This window comes from Tinamus guttatus, unplaced genomic scaffold, assembly GCF_059628265.1.
Source record: "Tinamus guttatus ecotype Peru unplaced genomic scaffold, ASM5962826v1 Tinamus_guttatus_pri_ptg000325l, whole genome shotgun sequence".
NCBI lineage: Eukaryota > Metazoa > Chordata > Aves > Tinamiformes > Tinamidae > Tinamus > Tinamus guttatus.
In genome coordinates, this window is record NW_028288859.1 from 445,592 (window position 1) to 470,594 (window position 25,003).

Sequence of the window (25,003 nt, forward strand, 5' to 3'; positions counted from 1 at the left end):
TTCGTGCCTTGAATATACCATAGGTATCCAAAAGTTTCTTCAAGTTATCTTCTGTATTTAAGTATCATGTGTATCTGTGGATAGAGGATTTTCTGTGATAATTGTTTGGATAACAGTAGTCCTTTGCTTCCTCTTTACATGGTGGAAAAATCCACATTCTATAGTAACAGAAATCATTTCTTGAAAATTACTGGTTGTGTTTTTTAAGGTCTAAGTTTCGCAAATATCCAGGTCACAGAAAGCATTAAATTTTATGTATTTCCTTAAATGATGCTTTTCTGAGTACAGATTAATGAAACATATGCTTTAATAAACAGAGGCTTGTAAGAGATCACTGTCTTCATGGATATCTTTAAATGAAGGAGCTGGAACAATAAATAAGTAGTTTATTTCCGCTTTTTTATTTAAACATCTCCAGGCATCTATTACAATTTTTATAGCATAGTTATGGCATGTTTTCTTTGCAGTTTAAAGTAAAATAGGAAACTAAAATCATGCTCTGAAGAGCTTTCTTTGCCTTTCTCAGATAATTTGAGCTTTACTGCTCACTGATGAATTTGGTTTCAAAAATGCAGTTATTTCATTTGGAGTAAGTTACTTTGTTGACCTTCTTTGCATGTGCATAGGTAAAATACCGGGAAGAATATGACAAGTTTAAAGCACTGTACACATTACCCAAAAGTGTTGAGGATGATCCCAACACAGCAAGGTGCCTGAGAGTTGGAAAGCTTAACATTGATGTAAGTATTTTCTCATGTATATTTTCCTCAGAAAGTTGTACTTATCTTAGAAGAGAATATTCAAAGAACCACATTTATTCACCCAGATAGCATATTTCAATATGTATTTGGCAGTGTTTGTTAAATTCTGTATTACACTTCTGAGTGTATTTTTTCAAGTTTCTGACTCAGCTGTTAAATCATCTGCACACTAAGCAGATGTTTAATGTAACATGAGTATGTGTAAAACAGGATACTGTTTAGTTTACATGAGTCCCATGAAAAATTGACAAATCTTATTTTAGCAATCATTAGTAAGTATGAGAGGCTGTGAAGTTCCCTATCTTCAAATTGCTTTTAGATTTTTTTTAAGCAAGCAAATATTGAATTTTAGTCATAGTGATTGCTTTTCAACAACCATTCCGTGAAAATGGCATTTTTTGCTTCAGCAAAATTTGTCAGCATGTATTTGTAAATAGTGAGTGCTTTGAGTATTTTCCAGTATCATTAATGTATTGTTTATACTCTGCAGCGCCTGTACAAGGAAGTCTATGAAAAGAATAAAACCAAAATCCACATTATTCCAGACATGGTAGACATAATTTCTGCCAAAGATGCACAGAAGAAAATCAGTGAAGTTGATTACCGCACACACCTTCACGAGTGGATTTGTCTACCAGACCTTCAAATCAATGCCCATGTTCGAAAAGTCACTGATCAGCTTAGTGATGTAAGTACACAAATAATATATTTATGGCTCACTTTTAAAACCATTTTTTTTTATTTATGCTCTGTTAGAGAAAATGAATTTGAAAAAACTCAGTGTGTTTTGAGATTGGCCCATGTAGGTATTAAATTATACTCAAACACTACCACAAAACTGCACCTTTAGCATGAGTTGTAATACTTGGCAATAAATATTCAGCTGAGATATGGCTAAGCCTGCATAATTTCAAAGTTACCTATACAGGCAGTGGTCTGTAACATCACAGTTCACCCATCTCTGTGTGTACATTGTCCATTATCATTTGATTTCATAAGCTGTGGAAACTCACAGAATCACAGAAGGGTTGAGGTTGGAAGAGACCTCTAGAGATCATCTAGTCCAAAGCCCCTGCTCAAGCAGGGACAATCTGGAAGTTAAAGACAAAATTCTGCTGATGCAAGACTTCCACATGCTCACCCCAGCATAGGTTGACCCAAGAGTAGCTTGTTGATCTATCAGTAAAGAGTTGCCTGTAAGATATGCCAATAATTTTTTAAAAATCATTGAGGTATTTTTATTCATTAGTCAAACTGAAACATTAAAGAAACACTGAGGTAAGTCACTTCAAAGTAATTGCTGTGATTTTTTTCAAACCAAAAGAAAGTCAACACACTAGAAACCTTGCTTGTGTTTAGACTCACCTTAGCTATAAGGGATTTGTTCATACTGGAAGTCTCTCTCCTGATTGTTTCTTTGTTCTTATATTGTAGGTGGTGTATAAGGATGATCTCAACTGGCTGAAAGGCATTGGCTGCTTTGTCTGGGACACTCCTGAAATTCTCCATGCCAAGCACGCATACGACCTTCGCAGTGATGTGAGTCACAGCTGGTTGCACTGGTTCTGCTTCTTAATTTTTTTATCTATTGTATTAAAATGATGAATAATGTGAAAATACTGAATGTTTTATCTGCTGCAAATACAATTTGCAAAAATGTTATATATATTTCTCTACTGAAGTACTTAACAATGTCTAGTCCTACTAATAGGAGCTTTTGAATTTCTTTCTGCAGATTAAGTACAAATCTAATGCAGAGAAAATGAAGAATCACTACACTGTGGTCATGGACACTCCTGTCTATGTCCAGAATATCCTCAGTGGCATGAATTTGAGTGAAGTAAGTGTTTGTATCACATCTCATCTGCAGTATTATGTATGCCATTACCTTAGAAGTTCCAGAAAAGTAACATTTAATATTTTTAATTATTTCTTGCTGAAACCTACAACTCATTGCCTGTGCCATTATTATGATACAGAACACAACCAATACAGTCAGTAAATTGCCCAAATAAGAAAAATTGTCTTTTTTTTTTTTTTTGAAAGAGATTCCCATAGGTGTGTAAATAATGTATACTGTGAGAAACAACAGCTATTATGACTCTCCCATATTTTTTTTCCCTTTCTCAGACTATCTATCGTGGTGAATATTTGCAAAATATCAGAGGCAAAATGACTCCTACCAATAAAACGGTAGATTTGGATCGGGCAAAGCATGCACACCAAATACAGAGTGAAGTAAGTATAAAAGTTCTATTCCTAACAGGACACCAAAAGCAGTAGTCACATTTTTCTCCTATGTGATTGATGCTAGTTCCTAGTTTTTCTGGATCTCTCCATTTTTGCAAGTCCACTTGCGAAGACTTCTCTTGTATTCAAGAAGCAAATTATTTAAAAATTAATGTCTTTTTGTAGCTTTTCAGATAAAGAAGCCAAAAGCTTTAAAATTGAAGTGGGAAGATGTCTTCATTTAATCTAATCCACTCTCCAATTTGGATATTGGATATACAATAATGTAGACATTTGGGAAATATTTTGCCAATTGTAAATATTTCCCATACAGCTATTGAGTAGTTTCAAATATTTCACGTGATTGTCATAAACCCTCTCTCCTTGCAGAATTTGTATCGCTGGGCTGGTTTGAAAGCTCTGCCTACTGGATACAGTCTTCCTAAAGACACCCCAAGCTTTCAGCATGCTAAACATGTCCAGTACATTGGCAGTGATGTAAGTAATGTCCTTCTACAACATGATTTGCAAGAGAATATTGCAAGGAATATTTGCAAGGGAGATTTTGTATTGAGTACAATTGTTTGAGGTGGTTATTTCTCAGGTATGAGACTGAGTGTCAGAGAGAAATACAAGCAGGATAGTTCCACGTTGGTGGATGAGCTGAGGGTGCCCAAGGCACAGGCAGTATCCTCACCAACCAGGGTGCATCCAGCAGATACTGGGCAGAGCAGGGCGCTGATAACAGGTTGCATCAATAGTCCTAGGCAAAGTAGGTGAGGAACCAGGTCCAGGAGCCATCCAGGGGGATCCAGAGCTGCAGGAAATAGGGCCAGAGATAAAATGGGAAATAAGGATGCAAGGTCCAAGATATGGACGGTGTTAGAACCATGATTAGAGGCAAACTAGCTAAAATGCAGGTCCAACACCCATCCAGGAAATGAGGCCAGAGACAGGGCTGCGGTGTAGATACATTTGCAACATAGAGCAGGCAAGGACTGAGGTCCCTGGTTAGACTGAGCAAGGCAATTAAGGCCTGGCCTGTTAGTGCACTCCAGGCCCTGCCTTTGGTTATGTTTGTCTTAACAGAATTTAAATGTTACTCCACAGTTACCTGAATAAATTATTTTCAAAATATAATTTTCCTAAGCTGCTAATATTAGATACAGAAAAAAATCAAAATATTTACCTTGGACTACATTATAAGGGTAAAAATAATGATGATGCCTGAGTATTTTAAAGACTCTGATACAGCTAAATCTCACTTGAGTGTCTCTAAAAATTTGTTCTTTATACTGCATAAATTACTTCCAGAACTACAATGTAAATAAAATCACAAGCAAATTTAACTTTTTTATGTTTTTCTTTTATCTAAAAATTCCTTTTTCCACTTTATAGCTGAAATACAAAGAAGCCTATGAACACATGAAAGCTAAGGGCTATACTCTGGGACCTAAAGATGTCAACTTTGAAAATGTAAAGAAAGTGAATCAAGTTGTTAATGAGGTACAGTAAATATATATGTAAAGAATGGCAAGGGATGCCTGATCCAAACTTGGAGTTGATCTGCACGCCTTTTTGAGCTTCTTAAAAGCTCAAAAGTTTATACTCCTTATAAAACTATTACTGTAATATAAAATTAATAGTAACATAACTAACCATTCTGCTGCTATTTGATCAAAGTTACATACAAATTATTGTATCTTTATGCCAGTGGGTCTGTATACTTTTAGGTCTATAAACTATAGATGTGTACTCATTTGCTTGGTCATTGACTTCAGCAGGGTGGAAGTTATACATGTGCGTTTAAATGTTTGTGGGACAGAATTTCAGATTTCATATATATTGGATATACCACTGTAAAAAATGCCCTGCAGAACGAAGTGCTAAGTACTAAAGAGAAAAGTACTTTCATTTTGCCAACCCACTCGTTGTTTTAAGTGTTCATGTTTTAACATGTAGAATGCTGTCTCCTTTGGTACAGAGATTGTATCGGGCGACATACCACAAGTACAAGGACAAGATTCATACCACTCCTGACACACCTGAAATCCGGCAAGTCAAAGCTACACAGGAAGCTGTCAGTGATGTATGTCTTTATAACATTTTAAAATTGAAGAGATTTAGAATATGCATCATGATCAAATGTGTGAAATGTTATTTTTTTCTTTCTCTTTCAGCAAATCTACAAGTCAGATTTCTTCAGGATGCAGGGACACTTGATTTCCCTACCATACACACCTCAGCTGCTGCACTGCCGCTATGTTGGGGACATCACAAGTGATGTAAGCAGCTTCTGTTTAGATACCAGTACCTGATTGGAACAGGTCTAATTCTTTTCTGCTCATATATGTTCACATGCCAGTGGGAGCTGAATATGACTCTTTATTTGCATTCTGTTCTTTAATAAAGACTTTGTAACTGTGTTTGGGGACTGATATTTGATCATTCCCAACACCTGGAATTAGTGATCCCAACAGTTAACTTCTGATTTCTCTTCTTTTACCTTCCATATAGAATAAATACAAAGAGGATCTGATGTGGTTGAAGGGCTTAGGTTGCTTCCTGTATGATACTCCTGATATGGTCCGTTCTCGTGAGCTGCGCAAACTTTGGGTGAGATTTTTCTTCTGAAAAACATATATAATACATTATTGATTTACTGAAGTGCATGATAAGTACTTAGGAGAAATTAAATCCCTACAAATAAGTAAAGACCTGTAGCAACATTTCTTGCCATGCAACTAAATAGTTGCTTCAAAGTACTAGAAGAAGAATATAATTCTTTTATGTCCAAGAGTAATGACAGATCCCTAAATGATACTGCTTTTATTTTTCAGTCAAATTATGTATACACTGAGAATGCAAAGAAGATGCGGGATAAATACAGTGTGGTGCTGGATACTCCTGAATACAGGACAGTTCAAGAGTTAAAAACACATTTGAGTGATGTAAGTTCTGTATTATTTTTGTCCATCTTTGTAAGTTACAATTAAATGCTCAGATCCTCTCACTGGCTTTCTTCAAAAGTATGGGATGCAAAGGTGTGATTGTTTAGCTAAATGAACATCTGTAACAGAAAGAATTAATAGACTTGTTTTTTTCCAGCTGGTTTACAGAGCTGCAGGCAAGGAGCTGAAGACAAAGTATACTTCCATCCTTGATACACCTGATAACTTAAGAGCCAAGCAAGGACAAAAAATACAGAGCCAGGTGACAAATTTTTACTGAGAGAAAACATCCTGGTGTGGAGAGCGGGGGGTGTCTCTCTTAACATTTTGTTAAAGTATAGTAAAAAATTTCCAGGCCATTTCAAAACAATATATAATTCCTAAAAGTACTTTTAAAAATGGCTGTTCTTTATTTCCAAATGGTCACATCTCTATAATGGACTTGTCCAGCTTTATCTATCTGAAATAGAACACTGAGCCCTGTCACAGTTTTATTCAAATACTCTGAGATTTTGACTTTCTCAGAGAAATAAACACTTTTATTCATATTTTTTTCTACTCATCATCACTTCTTTGTTTATGTAAGACTTTTTAGCTGATTTGCGTCTACAAATTTTGTTCGTTACCTGCCAGAGAGAAACACGTACCATGCACAGTTTTATCTAAAGTTAGGTCTGGATGCAGGGCAGAGAGGTCACTAATGCCACATGCATATGACATTTTGATTTTTGAGTGTGTTGTTGTCATTTAGAAAATATCAAGCGGACTGATAGAGAAAGATAAACAGAGAGAATGTAGATGGAGAAAGGTCACATCAACTTTCTCCTGGGGTAAATTATGTGATTATGGATGCATTGTCAAAATCAGTTTTCAAGGGATAAAGTAAAATTTACTTGAAATGTGTTCTTCTCTTCTCACTGCAGTATTTGTATGTGGAGCTTGCCACGAAAGAGAGACCCCATCACCATGCTGGTGGTCAGACTCCAGCTTTTACCCATGCTAGGCATGTAAAGGATCTGATTAGTGAGGTAAGATTTCTGCTCTTTTATTTGATACCATTATGCTGTTTAGAAATTTTATTTCTATTTCTAGTGATAGATTCAAGGCTCAAATCTTCTTTGCTTTTTGGTTTTGTGCCTCTTGTGCTTAAATTCCACGTTTCCTATGCTAACTTGCTAAACCAATACACATTTTTACATGTTTCAGTATTTTATAAGACTTTTTAAGAGCTTTTTGCAGAGTCGAAGGGATATGGGCTGTGAGACTCAGAAGAAGTAGCTGAAAAGCTGATCTTATATCCCAGTGTTTTGATAAAAGCACTTTGCAGGAGTGCCATCTTTGTGCATTCAGTGTAGCACCTTACCATACTTACAGTTTAACAAATACTTTTGAGGCTAAACTAACTTCTCTATCTTGTTGTCTCTCCTTAGAAAAAATATAAAACCCAGTATGAGAAGATGAAAGACAAATACACACCTGTCCCTGACACTCCAGTCTTGATCAGAGCCAAGAGAGCATACCTGAATGCTAGTGATGTATGTAGCCCATGAACACTTTTGCTTGCTTTTTTATTTCTTTTTCTTCGTTTTTGTGGGGTTTTTGTTTGTTTTTGAAGAAAAAGGAACAATAGGTAGAATTCATGCAAACAGCAGAATATCTTGGTCCAAGTGGGTCCTGCACTTGGGTCACTCCATTTATGGGTGTATTTCAATTAGATATTACTGAGATTAGTAAATTTTAGATTGAGGATACTGTAATGTAATGCTTTCTTTCTTTATAATTTCTTTTAATTTTCTTTTGCAAGGAAGTGTGGACTTAGGACAAAGGAAAAATAGGTTCAGAACAAATTGTTTACAAATAAAATCCTCAAGTAGAGCAGATCAGAGAGAAATGATTGATACTGGAGCCAGAATAGAATACCTCAGAACATGTCAGACATCTTTATCTCAGTTAAGTGTGAGAAATAAACTTGTATCTCAGGGGCAACTCACTCATTTTTCACCTAGAAGTAGATTAGAGAAAAAAGTTTATCTGACTTGCAGCGGGTAAGGATTTGAGGACAAAATTAATTTCTCCTGTGAGTGTGGAATAGTGATTTATGCTTGAAGGCAATGGCTAAAAGTAGACTACTCATTAAAGAGACTTTTGCTGTATATTTCATATTGTATATTACTCAGGAGCTCCAGAAAAGCCTGAATGGACATGTCCTGGGCCACTGTTTTTGGCCTGTGGATTTGTCCAATTGCTGTCTTAAGACTGATTTTAAGTTCTGTAAATTAATGTCCCAGTTCTTTTGCACATTTGGATTTCTCCTCAGAGATTTGTCTAAGCCTGTGATCTTCCTGTTTTCTTCTAGACTGGGATATAGAGGAAAGAACATTTTTTGTACGTGTGTGTGTGTGTGTGTGTAATGCAGCGCTTTTATTCTTTTGGAAAGTAGCATGGGTGTTTTTCTTCAGTCTGAAAGTAAATAGGTTTTACTTTTGATGGGCAATTTTCACTGTGAGTCTAAGTCAAATTGATTTTAGGCAATACGCCTTGATGTCATTCTTAAGAGACAGGATGTTTAACTAAAACATTTCCTGATAGGTAAATATAATCTCTTTTTCATATGTTATGTTTCTTACCAGTTGCGCTACAAAGAAACCTTCGAGAACACAAAGGGGAAATACCACACTGTGAAAGATGCTTTGGATATTGTTTATCATCGAAAAGTCACCGATGATATCAGCAGTGTATGTATACAACATTTCTTTTCCTAATTTCTCTTTGTCAATTAATATTCGAAAATATGCCATTTATACTATTATTCTGTTTAATTATTTCAAACAATCAGAAATACATAATTAGTACTATTAATATTAAATGTTGTCCTTCTTCAGAAGATACAGATGCAGGTAATACACAGTCTCATATTTTTAGTTATGGCCTTTCAGAAAAAGGGATGTCTTAAAATTGTATGGTTGATGTGTTCTGTTCTCAGATTGCTTTACTTCATTTTTTTACATCTTTTTTTGTAGGTGAAATATAAGGAAAACTACATGAGTCAGTTGGGAATCTGGAGATCTATTCCAGACCGGCCAGATCATTTCCATCATCGTGCAGTCACAGATGCTATTAGTGATGTGAGTTCAAATAGTTCCTGAATCTGAGATGCTGAAACCTAAGTGGAGTTTTCCAAAATTAAAAAAAAGTCCATTGATCTTAAGAAAATCAATGCATTATCAGTGGAAATGAGAAAGTGATGTACACTTTTGCCTGGCAGATCTGGGAAATGGCAGAGCAAATCAAATGGCTAAAATTGCAGTCCAGTTAAGTCTGCTCCATTAATTTCAATAGCAGTATTTGCTGTAATACAAACTTGGGTTATATGTAAAATTCTTAGCAGCATTGGGAGAAAAAGAAAAAAAAAAACACAACAACAGGTTTCTTCCTGAGATTTCTGGTTTTGTGTAGACTGCTGGCTGTGCACTGGGAGGCATGTAAAATCATGGGAGTGCTGATTGCCATAGATTAAGAGTTTTACTCTGGATGACCTTGCTTGGTTGTATTTAAACCAGTGTAATTCTGTTGATTTTTTTTAAAGAGATATAAAGCACCCCTTAATTGTATAGAAATAGATGTTTTTTAATTCAGGAAGGAGCTCAAATAACTAATGCTGGATTAGATATGTGCCAGTCTATCAGAAAAATCAAGTATTCACAATTTATTTTATAATGCAGTAATAATAACTTCGCAGCTGTTTGCTGCAAAATATGCTGAAATGTTTTTTTTAGTACTGATCAGATACCATTCAATGCCATTTAAGGCTGAAACCTTTTACTTCTTTTCTAAAGTTTAAATACAAGGAAGACTTATCATGGCTCAGGGGCATTGGCTGTTACGCATGGGATACTCCAGATTTTGCTCTGGCAGAGAAGAATAAGGTGCTCTACAGTGGGGTAAGTAAGACAGTGTGCGTTCTTGCTAAGTGTTTCTTCAAAGTTTGCTTATGTTGTAGTTGCATCTTTAGAGAAAGCCAGTCAAATTTTGATCAAGAAATGAATATGAATATCTAATGGTAGTACATAGAACATAACATCTGAAAATAGTCGGCTCGCTGTAAATGTGAGACAAAATGATCATCTGCTTATCCCCCTGTTCATTGGCAAGATATGGTAAATATTTCCATAGTTGACCTTCATAGTTAAGAAGCTTTGAAGCTTCCATTGCTTCCATAATAAGATAGTTATATCTCTCTGCAGCTGTTTTGACCTAAAATATTTTTTGCTTATAAATATACTAAAGACATACATGCACTAATTCTACTATAGTTTTGCTTCAGATGGTTTTTACAAACTCTCTATTTCCATTGCCTTACATTTGGTAACATCTCCCTCTCCCTCTCTCTCGCCCCCTCTCTCTCGCCCCCTCTCTCTCGCCCCCTCTCTCTCGCCCCCTCTCTCTCGCCCCCTCTCTCTCGCCCCTTCTCTCTCTCTCCTTCTCTCTCTCTCCTTCTCTCTCTCTCCTCTCTCTCTCCTTCTCTCTCTCTCCTTCTCTCTCTCTCCTTCTCTCTCTCTCCTTCTCTCTCTTTTTCTGTCATTCTTTCTCTCTTTTTTTTCTTCTAGTGCAAGTACAAGGAGATGTTTGAGAAGACTAAATCTCATTTTAAGTATGTAGCTGACTCTCCAATTAACCAACATTTTAAATATGCCACTAAGTTGATGGATCAGGTCAGTATTAGAAGACTTCAGTAGTGTTAACACTGAGTTAAAGGCTTTTTATTTGACCCAAGGAGAGCTAAAGGATGAATGTCTTAAGGTCAGACTAAAATGAGGTTTCTACCTGAGTAGTTGCTCAGAACAGATTTACAGTACTTAAAATGTGAAATTGCAAAGAAATTTCTTTGCTGACCAGTAAACAAATGTTACTTGAAAAGACACTACTCGCTTAGTGAAACTGTTGAGAAAAAACTGACTGTTGATTGCAAAGGTATAGAGAGAATTACATTTCATTTCTGGAAATACCAAACAAAATTTCATCAGTGTTAGGAAGGTAATATTTTATCCAAATTATCATAACTTTGTTCCATTATATATAGTCTGCCTTGAATTCTCTCACTCTTAACTTACTTGTTCTCTTCTGTAGATTAAAGAGAAAATAAGGACAACGTATTAGCAAAAGGGTAACAAATGCCTCTGGGTATAAATCACCAAGAAAGTTTCTAGTTGTAATGCTGTACTTTTACAGGGCAAAGCCTTTTGAAAAAGTTTGGTGTGTTGAAGACCAGCAGGAATAAGATATAGGCATCCTTAAATTGTAAAATAGGCCTTTCAGAAGTGATTTACAAATGTATATATTGATTTGACATATTTTCTCTCCCTTTTTTCCTGTTTTTTTTCCCCCCTATATTTCTGTCTTTTGGATGTGGACTTTAATCCCAGCATTGAAATGTTGCTTTTACTGATATTTCAGTGGTTAGAACTATGATCTCGGGATCTCTTTGTGTCTTCACTTTCTTCTTTTACATTGTTACAATATATTATGCTATTCTGAGCAGAAATTATATAAAGCTGCCTATGAGAAGCTCAAAGATAGGTACAGCGTTATTGTGGATGATCCTAGGAACCTCCTGGCCAAGTGGGGAACCACCCTGAGCAGTCAGGTACTGTGGGAACGCTGGCCAGTTCTGCCAGAAAGTGCCTGGTTCACTCACAGCTACTATCTTTGCCTGCCTAAGATGTCTATAATGGCAGTATCATAGGTCTCACCTGTGATATTGTGATATTTTAGTTCAGTTGATCAGATAGTCTCTGTTTTGCCACCCAAAAAGTGTTACTACTTTTTGAGTGAGCTAATGGATACCGTATGTGCTTTCATATATTGTGCATCAACTGACATAGTCTTCAAGTAGGTTCTCATCTAATGCCTATTTGAAATCAATGGAGAGGTTTTAAAAAATGGATGTTTTATCATGCATTTTTTTATTGCCTCTCTGTTAGCAACTTTTACAAAGATTATTTTCTTACTCATTTTTAGATAAAGCAACAGTGGCATATATTGCTTTTGAATGCCTTTACTTTAATCTGTAATTTACTCCAATATCCCCCCAAATATTTCCACTATTTCCTTAATGAGACTTTTAAGAACTTGCTGTTCTTAATTATACAGATGTAAGTTGTATGCACATCTGAATGAAAACATACAGTATCTTGCCTAAATCTCTCCACTCTAAAAGTGACTGGGATCTAGAGCTGTGCTGTTGTTCATGTTCTTCATAAGTCTCTTTTGTGCTTCGTTGCCATTTGCACGCACAGAAAAAATATAAGTCCTTTGCCAAGATGTTGCTGAAACAAGGCTGTAATGAAATTCTGAGGCCTGATATGCTGAGAGCACTCTACAACACATACATGTGGAGCCAGGTAAAACGAAGAGCTGCTGCTTTAGGAGGCCTTACATATATGGTTTAGCTGCTTGGATTTTTAACGCATAACGCTTGTGAGTTCTCTAAATTTCCACAGAAACCAGACTCCAAAGTCTTGTACGTGTGCTTAGCGCTGGATGTTGTAAAATAGTCTTGATAACAGAATATCTGAGACGGTGTTTACTGTGGTTAAGACTTGACCCAGCTCACATTGATCTGACCCTCCATTTCCTCCTTTCACTACAAATAATAATATATATACTTATTTACAATAATTCATATACTCAGGTAGAGCCAAATGCAAACCTTTCCCAAACCTTTAAGAAAGTGTGTTAGCTGTTCCTCTCATTTTCCCAATCAAATACTCATTCTGAAACATTTTCTGATATTGACTCTCTGTACATTCCTAAGTCAGTATGAACATAATGATCTAATTTGAGGAGAAGATTACAATGTTTACCTAACACTCTGCCTAATGGTGGTACCCATCTGTACGAGAATGAGACTGTGCTGTCAGCACAGCTAATCATATCCTCTACAGTAATGTAACAGAGATCTTCAGTAGACAGTATTCAATTTGTCAATGGATTTTTATTTATTTTCTCATTAAAAATATTTGCAGGTAAGCTTTCTGAGTGTGCTTGAAGAAAAGAATAGCACTCTCTATGTTTGTCTGAGTTGACTTTGTGTTTTTATTTGTGTTATTTATGTATGATTTTCTATATTTTGTCTGTCTAGTTGTGTTTCAAAAGCATGCCTTTTTTTTTTCCTTATGCACTTTTCTTAGCATGCAAGTTTTTTCTTAGAAATATGTTGTGACCTCCTATACCTGCTTTGAGGCTATCTACCTAAATTATTATTCTTTGTATGTTCTTGTATTTTTGTTCTCACTGAATTCTGTGAAAACAGCGTTGGAATCCTAGGTAACACAAGGTGATCTTAAAAAGCAGATAGTTAAAGTACAGTGCTTTTATCAATTGCTTAAAATAGCTTGGCGTAATTCAGTGAATTTCTTTTCTGTAAGATACTTTACATATCTCTTCATCATGATGGGTATTTTAAAATGAGAACTTGTCCAGTTACAAATTTTAAAAGCCTTTGATATGCCAGGATTGCTTTTTCAGCTCAATCTTGGCAATTTAGAATAGAAGTGAAGTTTTTACATTCAATGAAGCTGACACTAAAACTAGTCACACAAATAGATAGGTAGCCTCTAAGGCAAATAGGGGATTTACAAAGTCTGGCTTGTTGTGCATGTTCAGGTTTCATTGGAAACTTTGGTGGAAGTATTTTGCAACTTGATGTCTTATTAGAAACATCTCATGAAGTCGTGTTTCAAAAGCACGTCTCTTTGTCTTGGTTGGTGTGGTTAACTTACTCTAATTGCTTATTACCAGATTGAATATAAAAAGGAATATGAAAAGAAGAAAGACAAATATACTACAGTTGTGGACACTCCAGAGCACTTACGGACTACGAAAGTGAACAAACAGATCAGTGATGTAAGTGTGGTCAGCGCCTCGCGAATTCGGGGAATTCTCACCTTTCAAGTACAGCACTTTACAATAGGACATTTCCATAGTCAATTATAAAATATTTCTCATCCTGATTTTTTCAATTTACACCAACACTAACAAGTAATAATTTGATCTAATAATTTTGTATCTTCAGATTATTTACAAGTTGGAATATAACAAAGCAAAACCTAAAGGCTATACTACGATCCACGATACACCTATGTTATTGCACGTGCGCAAGGTCAAGGACAGAATAAGTGATGTAAGTAAACCACCCTTAGCTATGATGTCAAAAAGGCACATGATTTACTTTTTACTTTGATGTGTGATATTTCTAATCCATATGTAATGCTGTAATATAAATTATATTCTTACTGGAATGTGTTTTAATGTAAAATTCCGTATGTATTTAATGCATTTTAAATAATGCAGAAGAATCTGGAAGTATTTAGGAAGTTTTATTATGTAAAGTTCTGCTGTTTCTTTTGGAACATTTTTGCTGGAAGAGAGCAGACTTTGCTAGCAATAAAAGCCGTGAGCTAGAACTGGTATCTAATGAAAGCAAGGATTTTGGAGGGGTCTGCCTCTGAGTTTTCTCTCCTATTTTGACTAATTGCTTTTGTGGAGCCATGGTTTAGACAATTTATTGATTACTGTTCATTCAGTTTTTCTGTGGGCATTGTGAAAATGTAAGGTAAGTGCTGTGTTCCAGAATAATTAAGTATCTGGAATAGGGAACAGTAAGAAGAGGAAAAAAAGGGAAAATGAAGTAGACAGAGTAATGCTGTGGGACTTACGAGTTCTTGACTTAAATCCTTTTTTGAAGTTATACTTTCTGTGTAACATTAATATTATTGTTCTTAAGAGCTCCATAAATAAAATAAGGATATTGACACTTTAATAAATCAGAGTATTACTGTGAGAGTAAGCACCTTGAAGTGTGAGCCCTTCAGATGCTGCACTGATTATCTGTATAAAGAATAAGTCTAGGAAGAAAAAGTAACAAAATTGTCCAGATGCTAATGTGGGTCCTAAGAGACAAAGATCCTCCCAAATGACCTGTGAATTGAAGTACATTTTCTGGTTCCAAATTTCAGTGCGGGATTTGAGAATCTGTAAAGGAATTTTCAAAAAGCATTGACTGTGGATCTCAGAAAATAAGATCTTTAAATTATTTTTATTGGGTGCCCAAAATAGATAAAATCACTGCACATTTGGAGATGTTAGTAAATTTTAGTCTATACTTCATGGTGAGATTCACCTCACCACTAGGTAGAGACCACTGCAAAGGACCACTTTCTCAGGCAGATGATTGATACCAAGATATGTTGCTAGAATTTCTTTTTCTGCTGTTAAGATGCTATCTTGACAATTAAGAGCAAATTAGTTAATACTGTTTTTTTCATAATCTGCTGCTTTTCTTTTTTACAGTGGTAACTTTAATGTATTATTTTTGTAAACTTTTTAATGTTTTTTTTTCTTTAGCTGAAATACAAGGAGCTGTATGAGAGGAATAAATCTCACTGCAATGTCATAGCTGATTCAGTTCATATTAAGACTCCAAGGCATGCTTACAAGCTAAACAGCAATGTGAGTTTTGTTTTATTAATGCTGTCATTGTTGGATTGGTACTAGCAAAAGACAACAACCAAAATTATTTTTCATTTCTGCTGAAATTCAGTGAACGTATATTCCTTCTAATCCTTACACTGCTAGAAGTTTCCTGTATGTCATGTAGACATCTGCCCTTCTTCTAGCTCCTTTCTGTTTCTGTAACAAGAGATATAATTGCCACCTTATATATAATTCTCCTTATAATGTTCTTATAGACAGAGCAAATTTTTTTTAGGAAGCTCTCACTTCTATTGTCTATGGTCTTTTGTCCACTATGATAAGGCATGGAACTGAAAACACCCACTTTTCACAAAGCCACGACCTCTCCATTCCTCATATTCCAGTGGAAAAATGTACAGCAAATAGACTCCCAATGGACTGGTCATAAATCAAAGGAAAACACTAATCTGATAGATTTTTTTTTCCTTTTTTTCCTTCTTTTCACCTCTTTTCTCTTTATTTGGTGCTGACCAAAAGAAAATTTGCATCTGTGTAAATTAAGTGTTTAAATTACACAACCTCAAGTAAGTTTATTTTTTCTTGTTTCCCTATCAACAGCTAGATTATAAGAAGAAATATGAAGCAGCCAAGGCTCATTGGCACTGGATTGCTGATAGACCTGACTTTGTGCAAGCAGCCAAGTCCTCTCTGCAACAGAGTGATGTAAGAAAATTAGAACAAACTGAAACCTCTCCCCTTTTTACAATAGGGAAGAGAAAAAAAAAAAAAGGTTGTAGAAGGTTTGGTGTCATTTTTGTTGTGACCTATTTTATCTTCTTGCAGTACGAATACAAACTGGACCGTGAATTCCTAAAAGGATGCAAACTGTCTGTCACGGATGACAAAAACACAGTATTGGCTTTAAATAATGCCATCTTGGCAAGTGATGTAAGTATCTTATCTCTGTAAGTTTAACAGTTATTAGCCATATATTCATTATATAATGCAATTATGCTTGATAGCTATAGGAATACATAGTCTAAAAATAATCTTGACAAACATCAAACTGTGGGATCTCCTGCTAACTTTTGCGCTATCAAGCGGTCAGAGCTTAGTCATTTCTTTTTAGATTATCATAAGACAAGATACTTATTACTTAACATATCTTTTCTCTCTGCTAGATAAAATACAAAGAGAAGCATAACAAGGCTCGAGGAACATACCACGTTGTTCCAGATACACCTCAGATCCTCCTGGCTAAGAATGTCAGCTCTCTTGTGTCTGAGGTAAAACATTTGACATTAATCTTCTCTCTCTCCCGCTCTCTCTCTCTCCCGCTCCTTTTCATATTTTCATAGAGCCTTTTAATATTTTGTGTGGATTATTTCTTTTTAACCTATTTTCCTTCTGTGCTTTCAGAACAAATACAAAGAACATAGCAAGAAACAGCTTCCACGTGGATCTTATACAACCCTGCCTGAGACACGAGACACTGCTCATGTGAAAGAGGTGACCAAGAATGTCAGTGAGGTAAGTGGCTAGTGTGATAATTTTTGATGACATTATTAGCTGATGCCTCTGTCTGTTTAGACTGTTGTGTGCTTTACAGTACGTGTCATAGTCTCATCATGAAAATGCCCAAGGAGTCAGCAAAGATGAATCCCTGCCAGGAGACTTTATTAAAGACCTAATCCCATTTTTGTGGGAAGCTATTGAAATATTGAAATAACAATAACAATGATTTGAAATAACAAAATCACACATGGCTCTTTTTGCTCTCAACAGACAAATTACAAAAAGAAGTTTGTGAAGGAGAAGGGCAGATCTGACTATTCTGTGATGCTGGAGCCTCCTGATGTGAAACATGCCATGGAAGTGGCTAAGAAACAGAGTACTGTAAGTTTTTCTTGTGCTTTAACTAAGTAGTTTGTACAAGCAAATTGAAATCAAATCAGCTGAAACAAACACAAGCTTACCTACTCCGGGATTTTCTCACAGCCTTTATGTTCAGATGTGAATGTTTACAGATGTAAAATTGCACAGACAAGAATTTATTTGAAAATCATATCTATTTAATGACATGATAAGATTTAACGTAATGTATTGCAAATCAAATTTAAGAATTTTTTAAATTCCTTTCAGATCCTTCCAAATGCAGAGAATTACACGTGCTTATTCATTTGTAGACGACTTGCAAAAATTGCACTTTTCCGTGAGCACGGTTTGGTCCTTATTTAGTTACATTCCTCATGACGTCAATAATCTGCTTTCCTCTGTCATCATGGTTTAGGTTGAATACAAGAAAGATGCCAAATCCAAGCTCCACTACACACCCATAGCAGATCGGCCAGATATTAAAAAAGCAACGCATGCTGCCAAGTTAATTAGTGATGTGAGTGATTTTTTTTGATCTTTTCTATAACTACTTAGCAGTAGTTTTAGTATTACAAATAGTAAAAGAACTTAGAAAGGCATGTGGTCACTACTAAGCCATATTCTTTTAATGTTTTCTCTGTATTAGATTGAATATAAGAAGCGTGGAGGAGCTGGCATAGGGGTAACCATGCTGGGACGTCCTGATATTGAACTTGCAAAGGAGGTGTCAAAGCTAACTAGCCAGGTAATAAGATAAAATTGCTTGCAAACAGTGGAAGTAATCAATTCAGATTGGCTGAGACATTATATCAATCTATAGAAGGATATTAGTATTATAATTGGAATTATTTCTAGATTAAGGGTTATGGAAATATTTTAAATGGAAACACACTGAAAAAAAATCCTGTTGTGAGGCTCCCTCTAAAATCTTCTTTTGTTTTCATCTTCTTAAGAAGTCATTTGTAATCTTCTGCAATGTCCACTATGAGCATTTTTAGGGAGTTGCAAGAGCTAATATGTAGAAAGTATATGTACTTGAATAGTCTCCAGTAGTGAAATGGATACAAATTTGTTCCTTATTCACTTCTATGGCATTTTTTAGAAAAGTAAAATAAAAATCAGCACTTACACATATAAGCATAAAATATTCTTATATTAGAAGTGTTTAATAGCTCTTCTACTGGCTTATTAAATATCAGCAATGGAAGTACAGAATTTCCTTAAAATGAGACTGTGACAAGATCTTTCAAATACTAAGGTGAGGTGTTAGTTATGTTCACTTTTGTTTCCCTTTCTGGCTATTGGCTTTCAAAGAAGCGGCATTTTGCCTACCTCTTACTATCCATCTTTATGCAGTGGACATTCAGTTTCTTTTTGCCATTTACTTTCTACTCTTGGCCTTTAAAAGAAGCATCTGTTTCAATATTAACATGCTGTATTAATATAATCTTGTTTACTTTTATACAATAGTCTTGATCTGCAGTTAGTGTGATGCACATGGTTGCTATTTCCTGTGATTATGTTTTTCCACCAGGATCTCAGTTCTGCTTGGTTCTTTCTCACCACTTCATGCTTTAATCCTGTACTTGTTTGTATTTCTGACCTTGCTTTCTTGCTGCACATTATAGGCAGAATACCTCAAACGACACATGAGAGGGCATGGAGCTGCATCTTATGATACACCATGGATGAGAACCTTTAAGAAAGCTAATATGCTAAGTAGTCATGTAAGATAAATATATTAAGTGACACAACTGGCAATGCCATTTTCATGCATCTTTCTCTTTCTTGCATATTATCTTTATAACTACAAGTCGTAAAAGATTTTATGATGCAGCAGTTGCACTGGATCTTTTTGTGTCAAAGATGTTGAATGTAGCAAAATTTGTGAGACTGCTTGTTTTTATATGACCTTTTTTTCCTATGGAAAGACAGTGCATGGGAATTCTGTGGGTGGGACTCTGTTCCAAAAACAGCCCAGGAAACTTGAAACTTTATTTTGGCCTTCAGTGTGGCCTTGGAGCTTGCAGTGTTTCTGATTCCAAGTTCCCTATGCAGCATTAAAACTCACATCTTTCATATGAAGATACCAAAAGCAACCCAATAAGCTTGACTTTTAGAAATATATGCTTTGGTATGATAATCCTTAAACAAGGGTGCAGGTCATTTTCAGGGACCGTTCATACCTTATGCCAGATACTCATACTAGAATTTGAAGCTATTCTGTTCACATCGTGCTGGAGTGGCATAGTGGAAGCACAGTGTATGAGTACATCGGTCCCAGAGCATCAGTGTGTCCAATAGTGATTTAAGGGCAATGTTTTATTTTATCCCTTCCCATCCCAAAAGCTACGCAAATGAGAGAAATTATGGCTACATAGCAGTTTATGAAGCAGCAATAGACAGATTTGTGCCATTTCTGTCTTGCACGTGTATTTCCAAATGAAAAAAGGACTTTATTGTTTCTCTGTGTCTAGTCACAACTTCTGCATGCAACTGTTGCATGTTTGAATGCAGGCTACTATATTTGTCAATAAATATTTTTTCAGTGAAAGCAGGGACTTCTAAACTGGCACTTCATCCAGAGAAATAAAGTACAAGAAAAGAAGAAAATGATGTTCATTCTCATTCAGTGATAATGAGCTCTGCCTTCTCTTGTTCTGGTGCTAGCCAGTTCTCCTCTTAGTACTCTAAACATGTTTGGGTAAGATTATGAAGGTCTTGATAGAAAATTAGTTGTTAGACAATATGATATAATCTTTAACTTCTTTCTTCTTGACATTTCTTCTCAGGCTAGCAACATCTTTTGTCTTTATGCAACGTTATGTCTCATTTGTTTACCTATTTTTGGTTGTGTCTTGTCTGTCTGCAATGCTTGCTTTTAATTTTGTACAGATCTTTCAATAATATTTCTTCTGGCATGATGATCTGATCTTGATCTTACACTCACATAACTTTACAGATACTAGCTAATTTTAATTGCGTGTTTAATTTTATTTTTTGTGAGCTTAGCATCAGTACTGATTCTCTTTATGTCAAAAATGTTTAATATTAATTGTTTACAAAGCAGTTACATAATTTCTAGACTTGACTGCTTCAGTACATGTTTTATTTTATCTGTATCTTGGCATATTTTGCAAAACAAAAGAAGGATAGTGTTGAACAGGGATATGGTGCTATATGGGCAAGAGTGTGCCAATGGATTCCAAAGTGTAGGATCTTTGGAATGATTTAACTCTGCATCCAAGCATTATTTAAAAAACTAAAAACTCTCTGTTTATGTTTCTGTTCCTATAATTTATTATGATTTAAAAATCTGTAGCATGGTAGCATGGTTCTGTTGTTCCTCAACTTAATTATTAGTTCTTTGGTGTGTTTTGTTTCAATTTTAATGTAAATATGGTGTGGGAAAATAATTTTTACTGAAGAACTATTCATATTCTTTTCTTTTCAGCCACAGTCTTATATTGTTTGCTTGCTTTTTAAAAATATTATTTTGATTCTGAACAAGACCAGAGTCTTAGAAAGACTGATGACAGTTGTTGGGTTCTTGTTCTTTAGGCCAGGGGTGAAGACTGCCAGTTTTGTTAGGTAAAGCCTCTCCAAGGAAATGTTTATTGGGAAGTGGAAAGAGATGTTATTGCCTCACCTCGTTCCATAACAGTTGGAATACTACTACAGGGAAGATGTGGAAAAAAAAAAAAAAAAAAACACCCAAAAAACACTTTCAGAATTTTTATCCTGAAAAGTCCCCTCTAATTCTAATGGGGATGAGTTTACATACTAGCTGTGGGCTCAATTTAGAAATTTGGACAAGCCAGAATTTAAGGCTACAGTTTCAAGGACCAAATCTTCTTTAATTCTTTGTTTTTCTCCTGCACTCTTCTGAAACAATTGCACAAATCTCTGTTTGCAAAACAAACAAAAAATGTTAAGAAAGTTCCTGGTGGAATAGTCCTTTCTGCAGGTTTATAAGAAGCATTGAGGAATTAACCTTTAGCTGTAGCTGAACCTTTAGCTGCAACCCTAACACTGGAGCAGGGTGGTGGGATTAGGCATGTTGGATGAGGGACGTCAGTTATCAGTCACTAGCAAAACTCCCATTCCTGTGAATGTTTCTGTGCCTCCAATCCATGTCTCCTGAATTTCCTGACTTACAATTGTGTTTGTGGTTTATCTTGATGATGTCAGTCTGATGTGGTTCGGAAGCATTACTGAGCCTCTTGTGTAACCTAATTCCTAATAATTAATTGTATCATTATTCTGTGTGAACATTACCATCTTTATTTCTGCTTTATACAGAATACAATATATGTGCAGCAATATGTATAAAAGCATTTGGTGTGTTTGCTGTCTTTAAGGTTTATATGTCTTAAGCTAGTTTTGTGTAAGAGATGTGTAGGATTTTCTTTTCAATACTCTTTATGTTTGTGTCAGTTCGTCTCTTTGCAAAATACAATAACCTCTTATATATTCACAATTCCCATCAAACGAAAAATCTTCATGGTTCAGTGTCGGAATATTTTGCCCAAATAATTCTCTTCACTGTGCCTGCTGCTATATTTGCAACGAAGAGATGCTATCTGTTCACGGAATGAAAAATTGCAAGTGGTATTTTGTAAATACTGGTGTGGATTTTCCTTCCATGTCAGGAGATCTTTAAAATCAGTTTTATTCCAATGGATGCCCTCAAGTTACTGCTTCTTTGTTCTTCTGCTTACTGTCAGCATGCCTTCTGCAAGCAAACAAGGTTTCTTTGCCTTCTGCAAGCAAACAAGTTAATGCTCAAGAGTAATGCTTGATTGTAATACTTGATTCGTTTTTGAATTTAGGTTAAATACAAGGAGAATTTCTCCAAAGAGAAGGGTAAAAAGCCAAAGTATGATTTAAAAGAGGCTAAAATCTACAAGACCATGAAAGATGCTCACAACATGGCTAGTGAGGTATGTCTATTTATACATTTCCCATGGGGAAGTTAAAAACTTCAGATTTTATTACTGAAGGCTTTCTTTATGTTATATATCCCAGGATTTATTAAAAATCTTTGCTAATATTGTTTGCCCTTTCCAACCTGCAGGTGAAATATAAGGCAGATTTAAAGAAACTTCACAAGCCTGTCACGGACATGTCCGAGTCGCTGATCATGAACCACGTCCTGAACACAAGCCAGCTCGCCAGTGCTGTAAGCTCCTCAGCTAACCCTAGATCCATTTGCTTTCTCCATTCTTACTGATTCAGATCTCTGCTAACTATTTCTGTAACAACTACTCCCTCTCTTACTGTTCCTGGGACATCACCTGGTAGTGATCTCTTCCTCTACTTTCTAATGAGTACTTCCTAGTCAACTAGCAACTTTGTCACATTTATCCTCTGGGCAGTGAAAACTTTATTAGTTGTAGCACTGCTAATATTTTAAATCCTCTAATCATTTTTAATAGAGTCATTCTTTGTTATCTTTTAACTGATTGCATCTCACTAACAAGTAGTGGTTTTCACATTTTTTTCCTTTTTTCTTTACTGCTTACTATGATTTAAAACTTTTTTTTCTTGTTTTTATTATTTTTTTAATGTTTAACATCCCCCTTGTTATAATAGTACAGAATTATGCCTAACAAAATGTTTGGTAATTTTATTGAGAAAAGACAAATGTCATTATTGTTTGACAAACTTCTTCATGTTTCTACTGAGTTTTCTTTTTTACTATTTTTTTTAATTCTGGTTTTGAAAAATCTTTGCTGCATTTGAAATGATCAGAAAAAAAGTTTTCATTCATATATTTCGAAAGAGTTTCTCAAGAATTTCTCATTTTGGGAGTTAATCTTATTTTGGTTTGGTTTTTGTTGTTGTTTTTGCTTTTTTGGTATTTTTTTCATTTCTAATTTCTCTTTAATAATCCATTGAAGTGTTGCATTGATTGGACCTAAGGAGCAGATTTTCTGAGCTTTTTTTTTTATTGAGATGATTTTTGACACCTTCCCTTCAGTACCAGTACAAGAAGCAATATGAGAAGAGTAAGGGTCACTACCATGTGGTGCCAGATAATCTTGAACAGGTTCATCTAAGGGAGGCAACAGAACTACAGAGCCAAGTAAGTTGGTCACATTCCTCACTAACATCACTTATTCAGTACCAAAGTGTCCAACCCAGAAGTCATCCTATCAAATTATCCTATATATAACCATCTCCATGCCTGCAGAACTGAGAGAACAGAAATCAGGGAGAAACATTTGCTTATTTGCTATTAAAGATCACATACAAAAAGTCTGTATGATTCCACACTCTGAAGTAGGTTGTGAAGTTATTTGTTTTTGCTGTACCTATATGTCTTTGCATTGTATAATACATTTATCACGATGATTTCATCTGTAGAAAAAAAGGAAAAATAATCACAGAAAATGGAGACTGAAAAAAGCGGGAGTGTGGTTGACTATTTCCAATTGTTTTACTCATCTTGTTCTCAAGTGATAGAAAGAACATTGCTGCTGCTTTTCTTCTGCTACCATGACAATCCAAATTGCTCTAACTGCTCTAATAATCCAAAACATTACCTACTGTTAGATGTGTCTACTAATATTTTTCTCCTCTGGATTACAGCAAATCCATTCCAGAGAAACCAATCCTTTGATTTGGTCTCTACTGGTCTCTTTATTCCAGATATTTTTTGACCATACAGCAAGAGAAGAAATGTTGGTAGATCACAAAGTGCCCTAGTTATTGTTTTGCTGTATGACACAGAAGAGCTAAAGGTTGCATAGTAAAGGAAAATCAGAAAAAGGTCATTAATCAGTTTGTATGTAGTGTAAGACATCACTTGTTGCTCTGCTTTGAGATCTGCATCTCCTCAGCTGAAGACCAAATGTGTTACCACATGTAGCAATCTAAAATGCATTCCCTGGAGGCAGTACTCTCTAAATTGAACCAAGAATATCTTCATTTTGGTGGATATTTTATGTCCTGGACACGAATGTGCAGAATTAGGTAACAATCTGTGAAAAGCATCTTTTCAGAATCTGCTGCTAAGACTCTAGTGATCCACTGGTGTGTACCTGGCTGAGGTCAGGCAGGCTCACGAGCAGCCTGAGGGCCTTTGAGGTAGATTTTTATGGTTACATGTCTTCCTTCTTGTGATCACTTATTTTTTGAAATTTGATTTGACAATGTTAATCCTTTGCAAAAGGAAATAAATTTGTAGAATCGAGGCCACACACATTTTATTAGGCCTGTCCTTTGATTTTTCACTTGACAATAATTGATATGAATCTTGGAAAGACAACTGGTACAAGCAGTTCATTTTCCACTTGAGGTCTGTAAGCCCAAGTAGGCTCATACTAGTTGAGGAATTTGTTCTTTGATTATTCAGGGAGGTAACTTTTTCTTTTCTTCTCAGATAAAATACAAAGAAAAGTATGAGAAGGAAAAAGGAAAACCTATGTTGGACTTTGAAACTCCGACATACCTTACTGCAAAAGAGTCTCAGCTCATGCAGAGTGAGGTAAGATTAAAATAACCACTGTTAGGCTGAAGAAACTTTAGAAAGGTACTTATCACGCTTAAACTTTCACAGTGATTTAGACAGGCAGTTATACTATTGTGTATAGTCTATGGTAGACTTTAAAAAAATACTGCTATGTTACATCATATATTTCCTTACATTAGTTATGCAATGTTACTTTTAAAATTCATGAATTTTTCCTGTGCAACCCTGAAGTATGT

At 35.4% G+C, this 25,003-nt stretch overlaps 1 protein-coding gene across 1 annotated transcript in view; it reads left to right on the top strand.

The window, feature by feature from the left end:
- The window catches only part of NEB (nebulin), a 120,218-nt gene that overhangs the window by 73,145 nt on the left and 22,070 nt on the right, over window positions 1-25,003 (top strand). Inside the window, 34 exon segments of the mRNA XM_088529148.1 lie at window positions 627-740; window positions 1,252-1,449; window positions 2,196-2,300; window positions 2,497-2,601; window positions 2,892-2,999; window positions 3,381-3,488; window positions 4,389-4,496; window positions 4,975-5,079; window positions 5,171-5,275; window positions 5,508-5,606; window positions 5,831-5,941; window positions 6,099-6,203; window positions 6,865-6,969; window positions 7,372-7,476; window positions 8,572-8,676; window positions 8,962-9,066; window positions 9,778-9,882; window positions 10,549-10,653; window positions 11,481-11,585; window positions 13,742-13,846; window positions 14,016-14,123; window positions 15,347-15,451; window positions 16,034-16,138; window positions 16,259-16,363; window positions 16,597-16,701; window positions 16,835-16,945; window positions 17,201-17,311; window positions 17,706-17,807; window positions 17,937-18,035; window positions 18,919-19,017; window positions 22,123-22,233; window positions 22,368-22,472; window positions 23,274-23,378; window positions 24,678-24,782. Coding sequence (XP_088385274.1) covers window positions 627-740; window positions 1,252-1,449; window positions 2,196-2,300; window positions 2,497-2,601; window positions 2,892-2,999; window positions 3,381-3,488; window positions 4,389-4,496; window positions 4,975-5,079; window positions 5,171-5,275; window positions 5,508-5,606; window positions 5,831-5,941; window positions 6,099-6,203; window positions 6,865-6,969; window positions 7,372-7,476; window positions 8,572-8,676; window positions 8,962-9,066; window positions 9,778-9,882; window positions 10,549-10,653; window positions 11,481-11,585; window positions 13,742-13,846; window positions 14,016-14,123; window positions 15,347-15,451; window positions 16,034-16,138; window positions 16,259-16,363; window positions 16,597-16,701; window positions 16,835-16,945; window positions 17,201-17,311; window positions 17,706-17,807; window positions 17,937-18,035; window positions 18,919-19,017; window positions 22,123-22,233; window positions 22,368-22,472; window positions 23,274-23,378; window positions 24,678-24,782 — 3,687 coding nt within the window.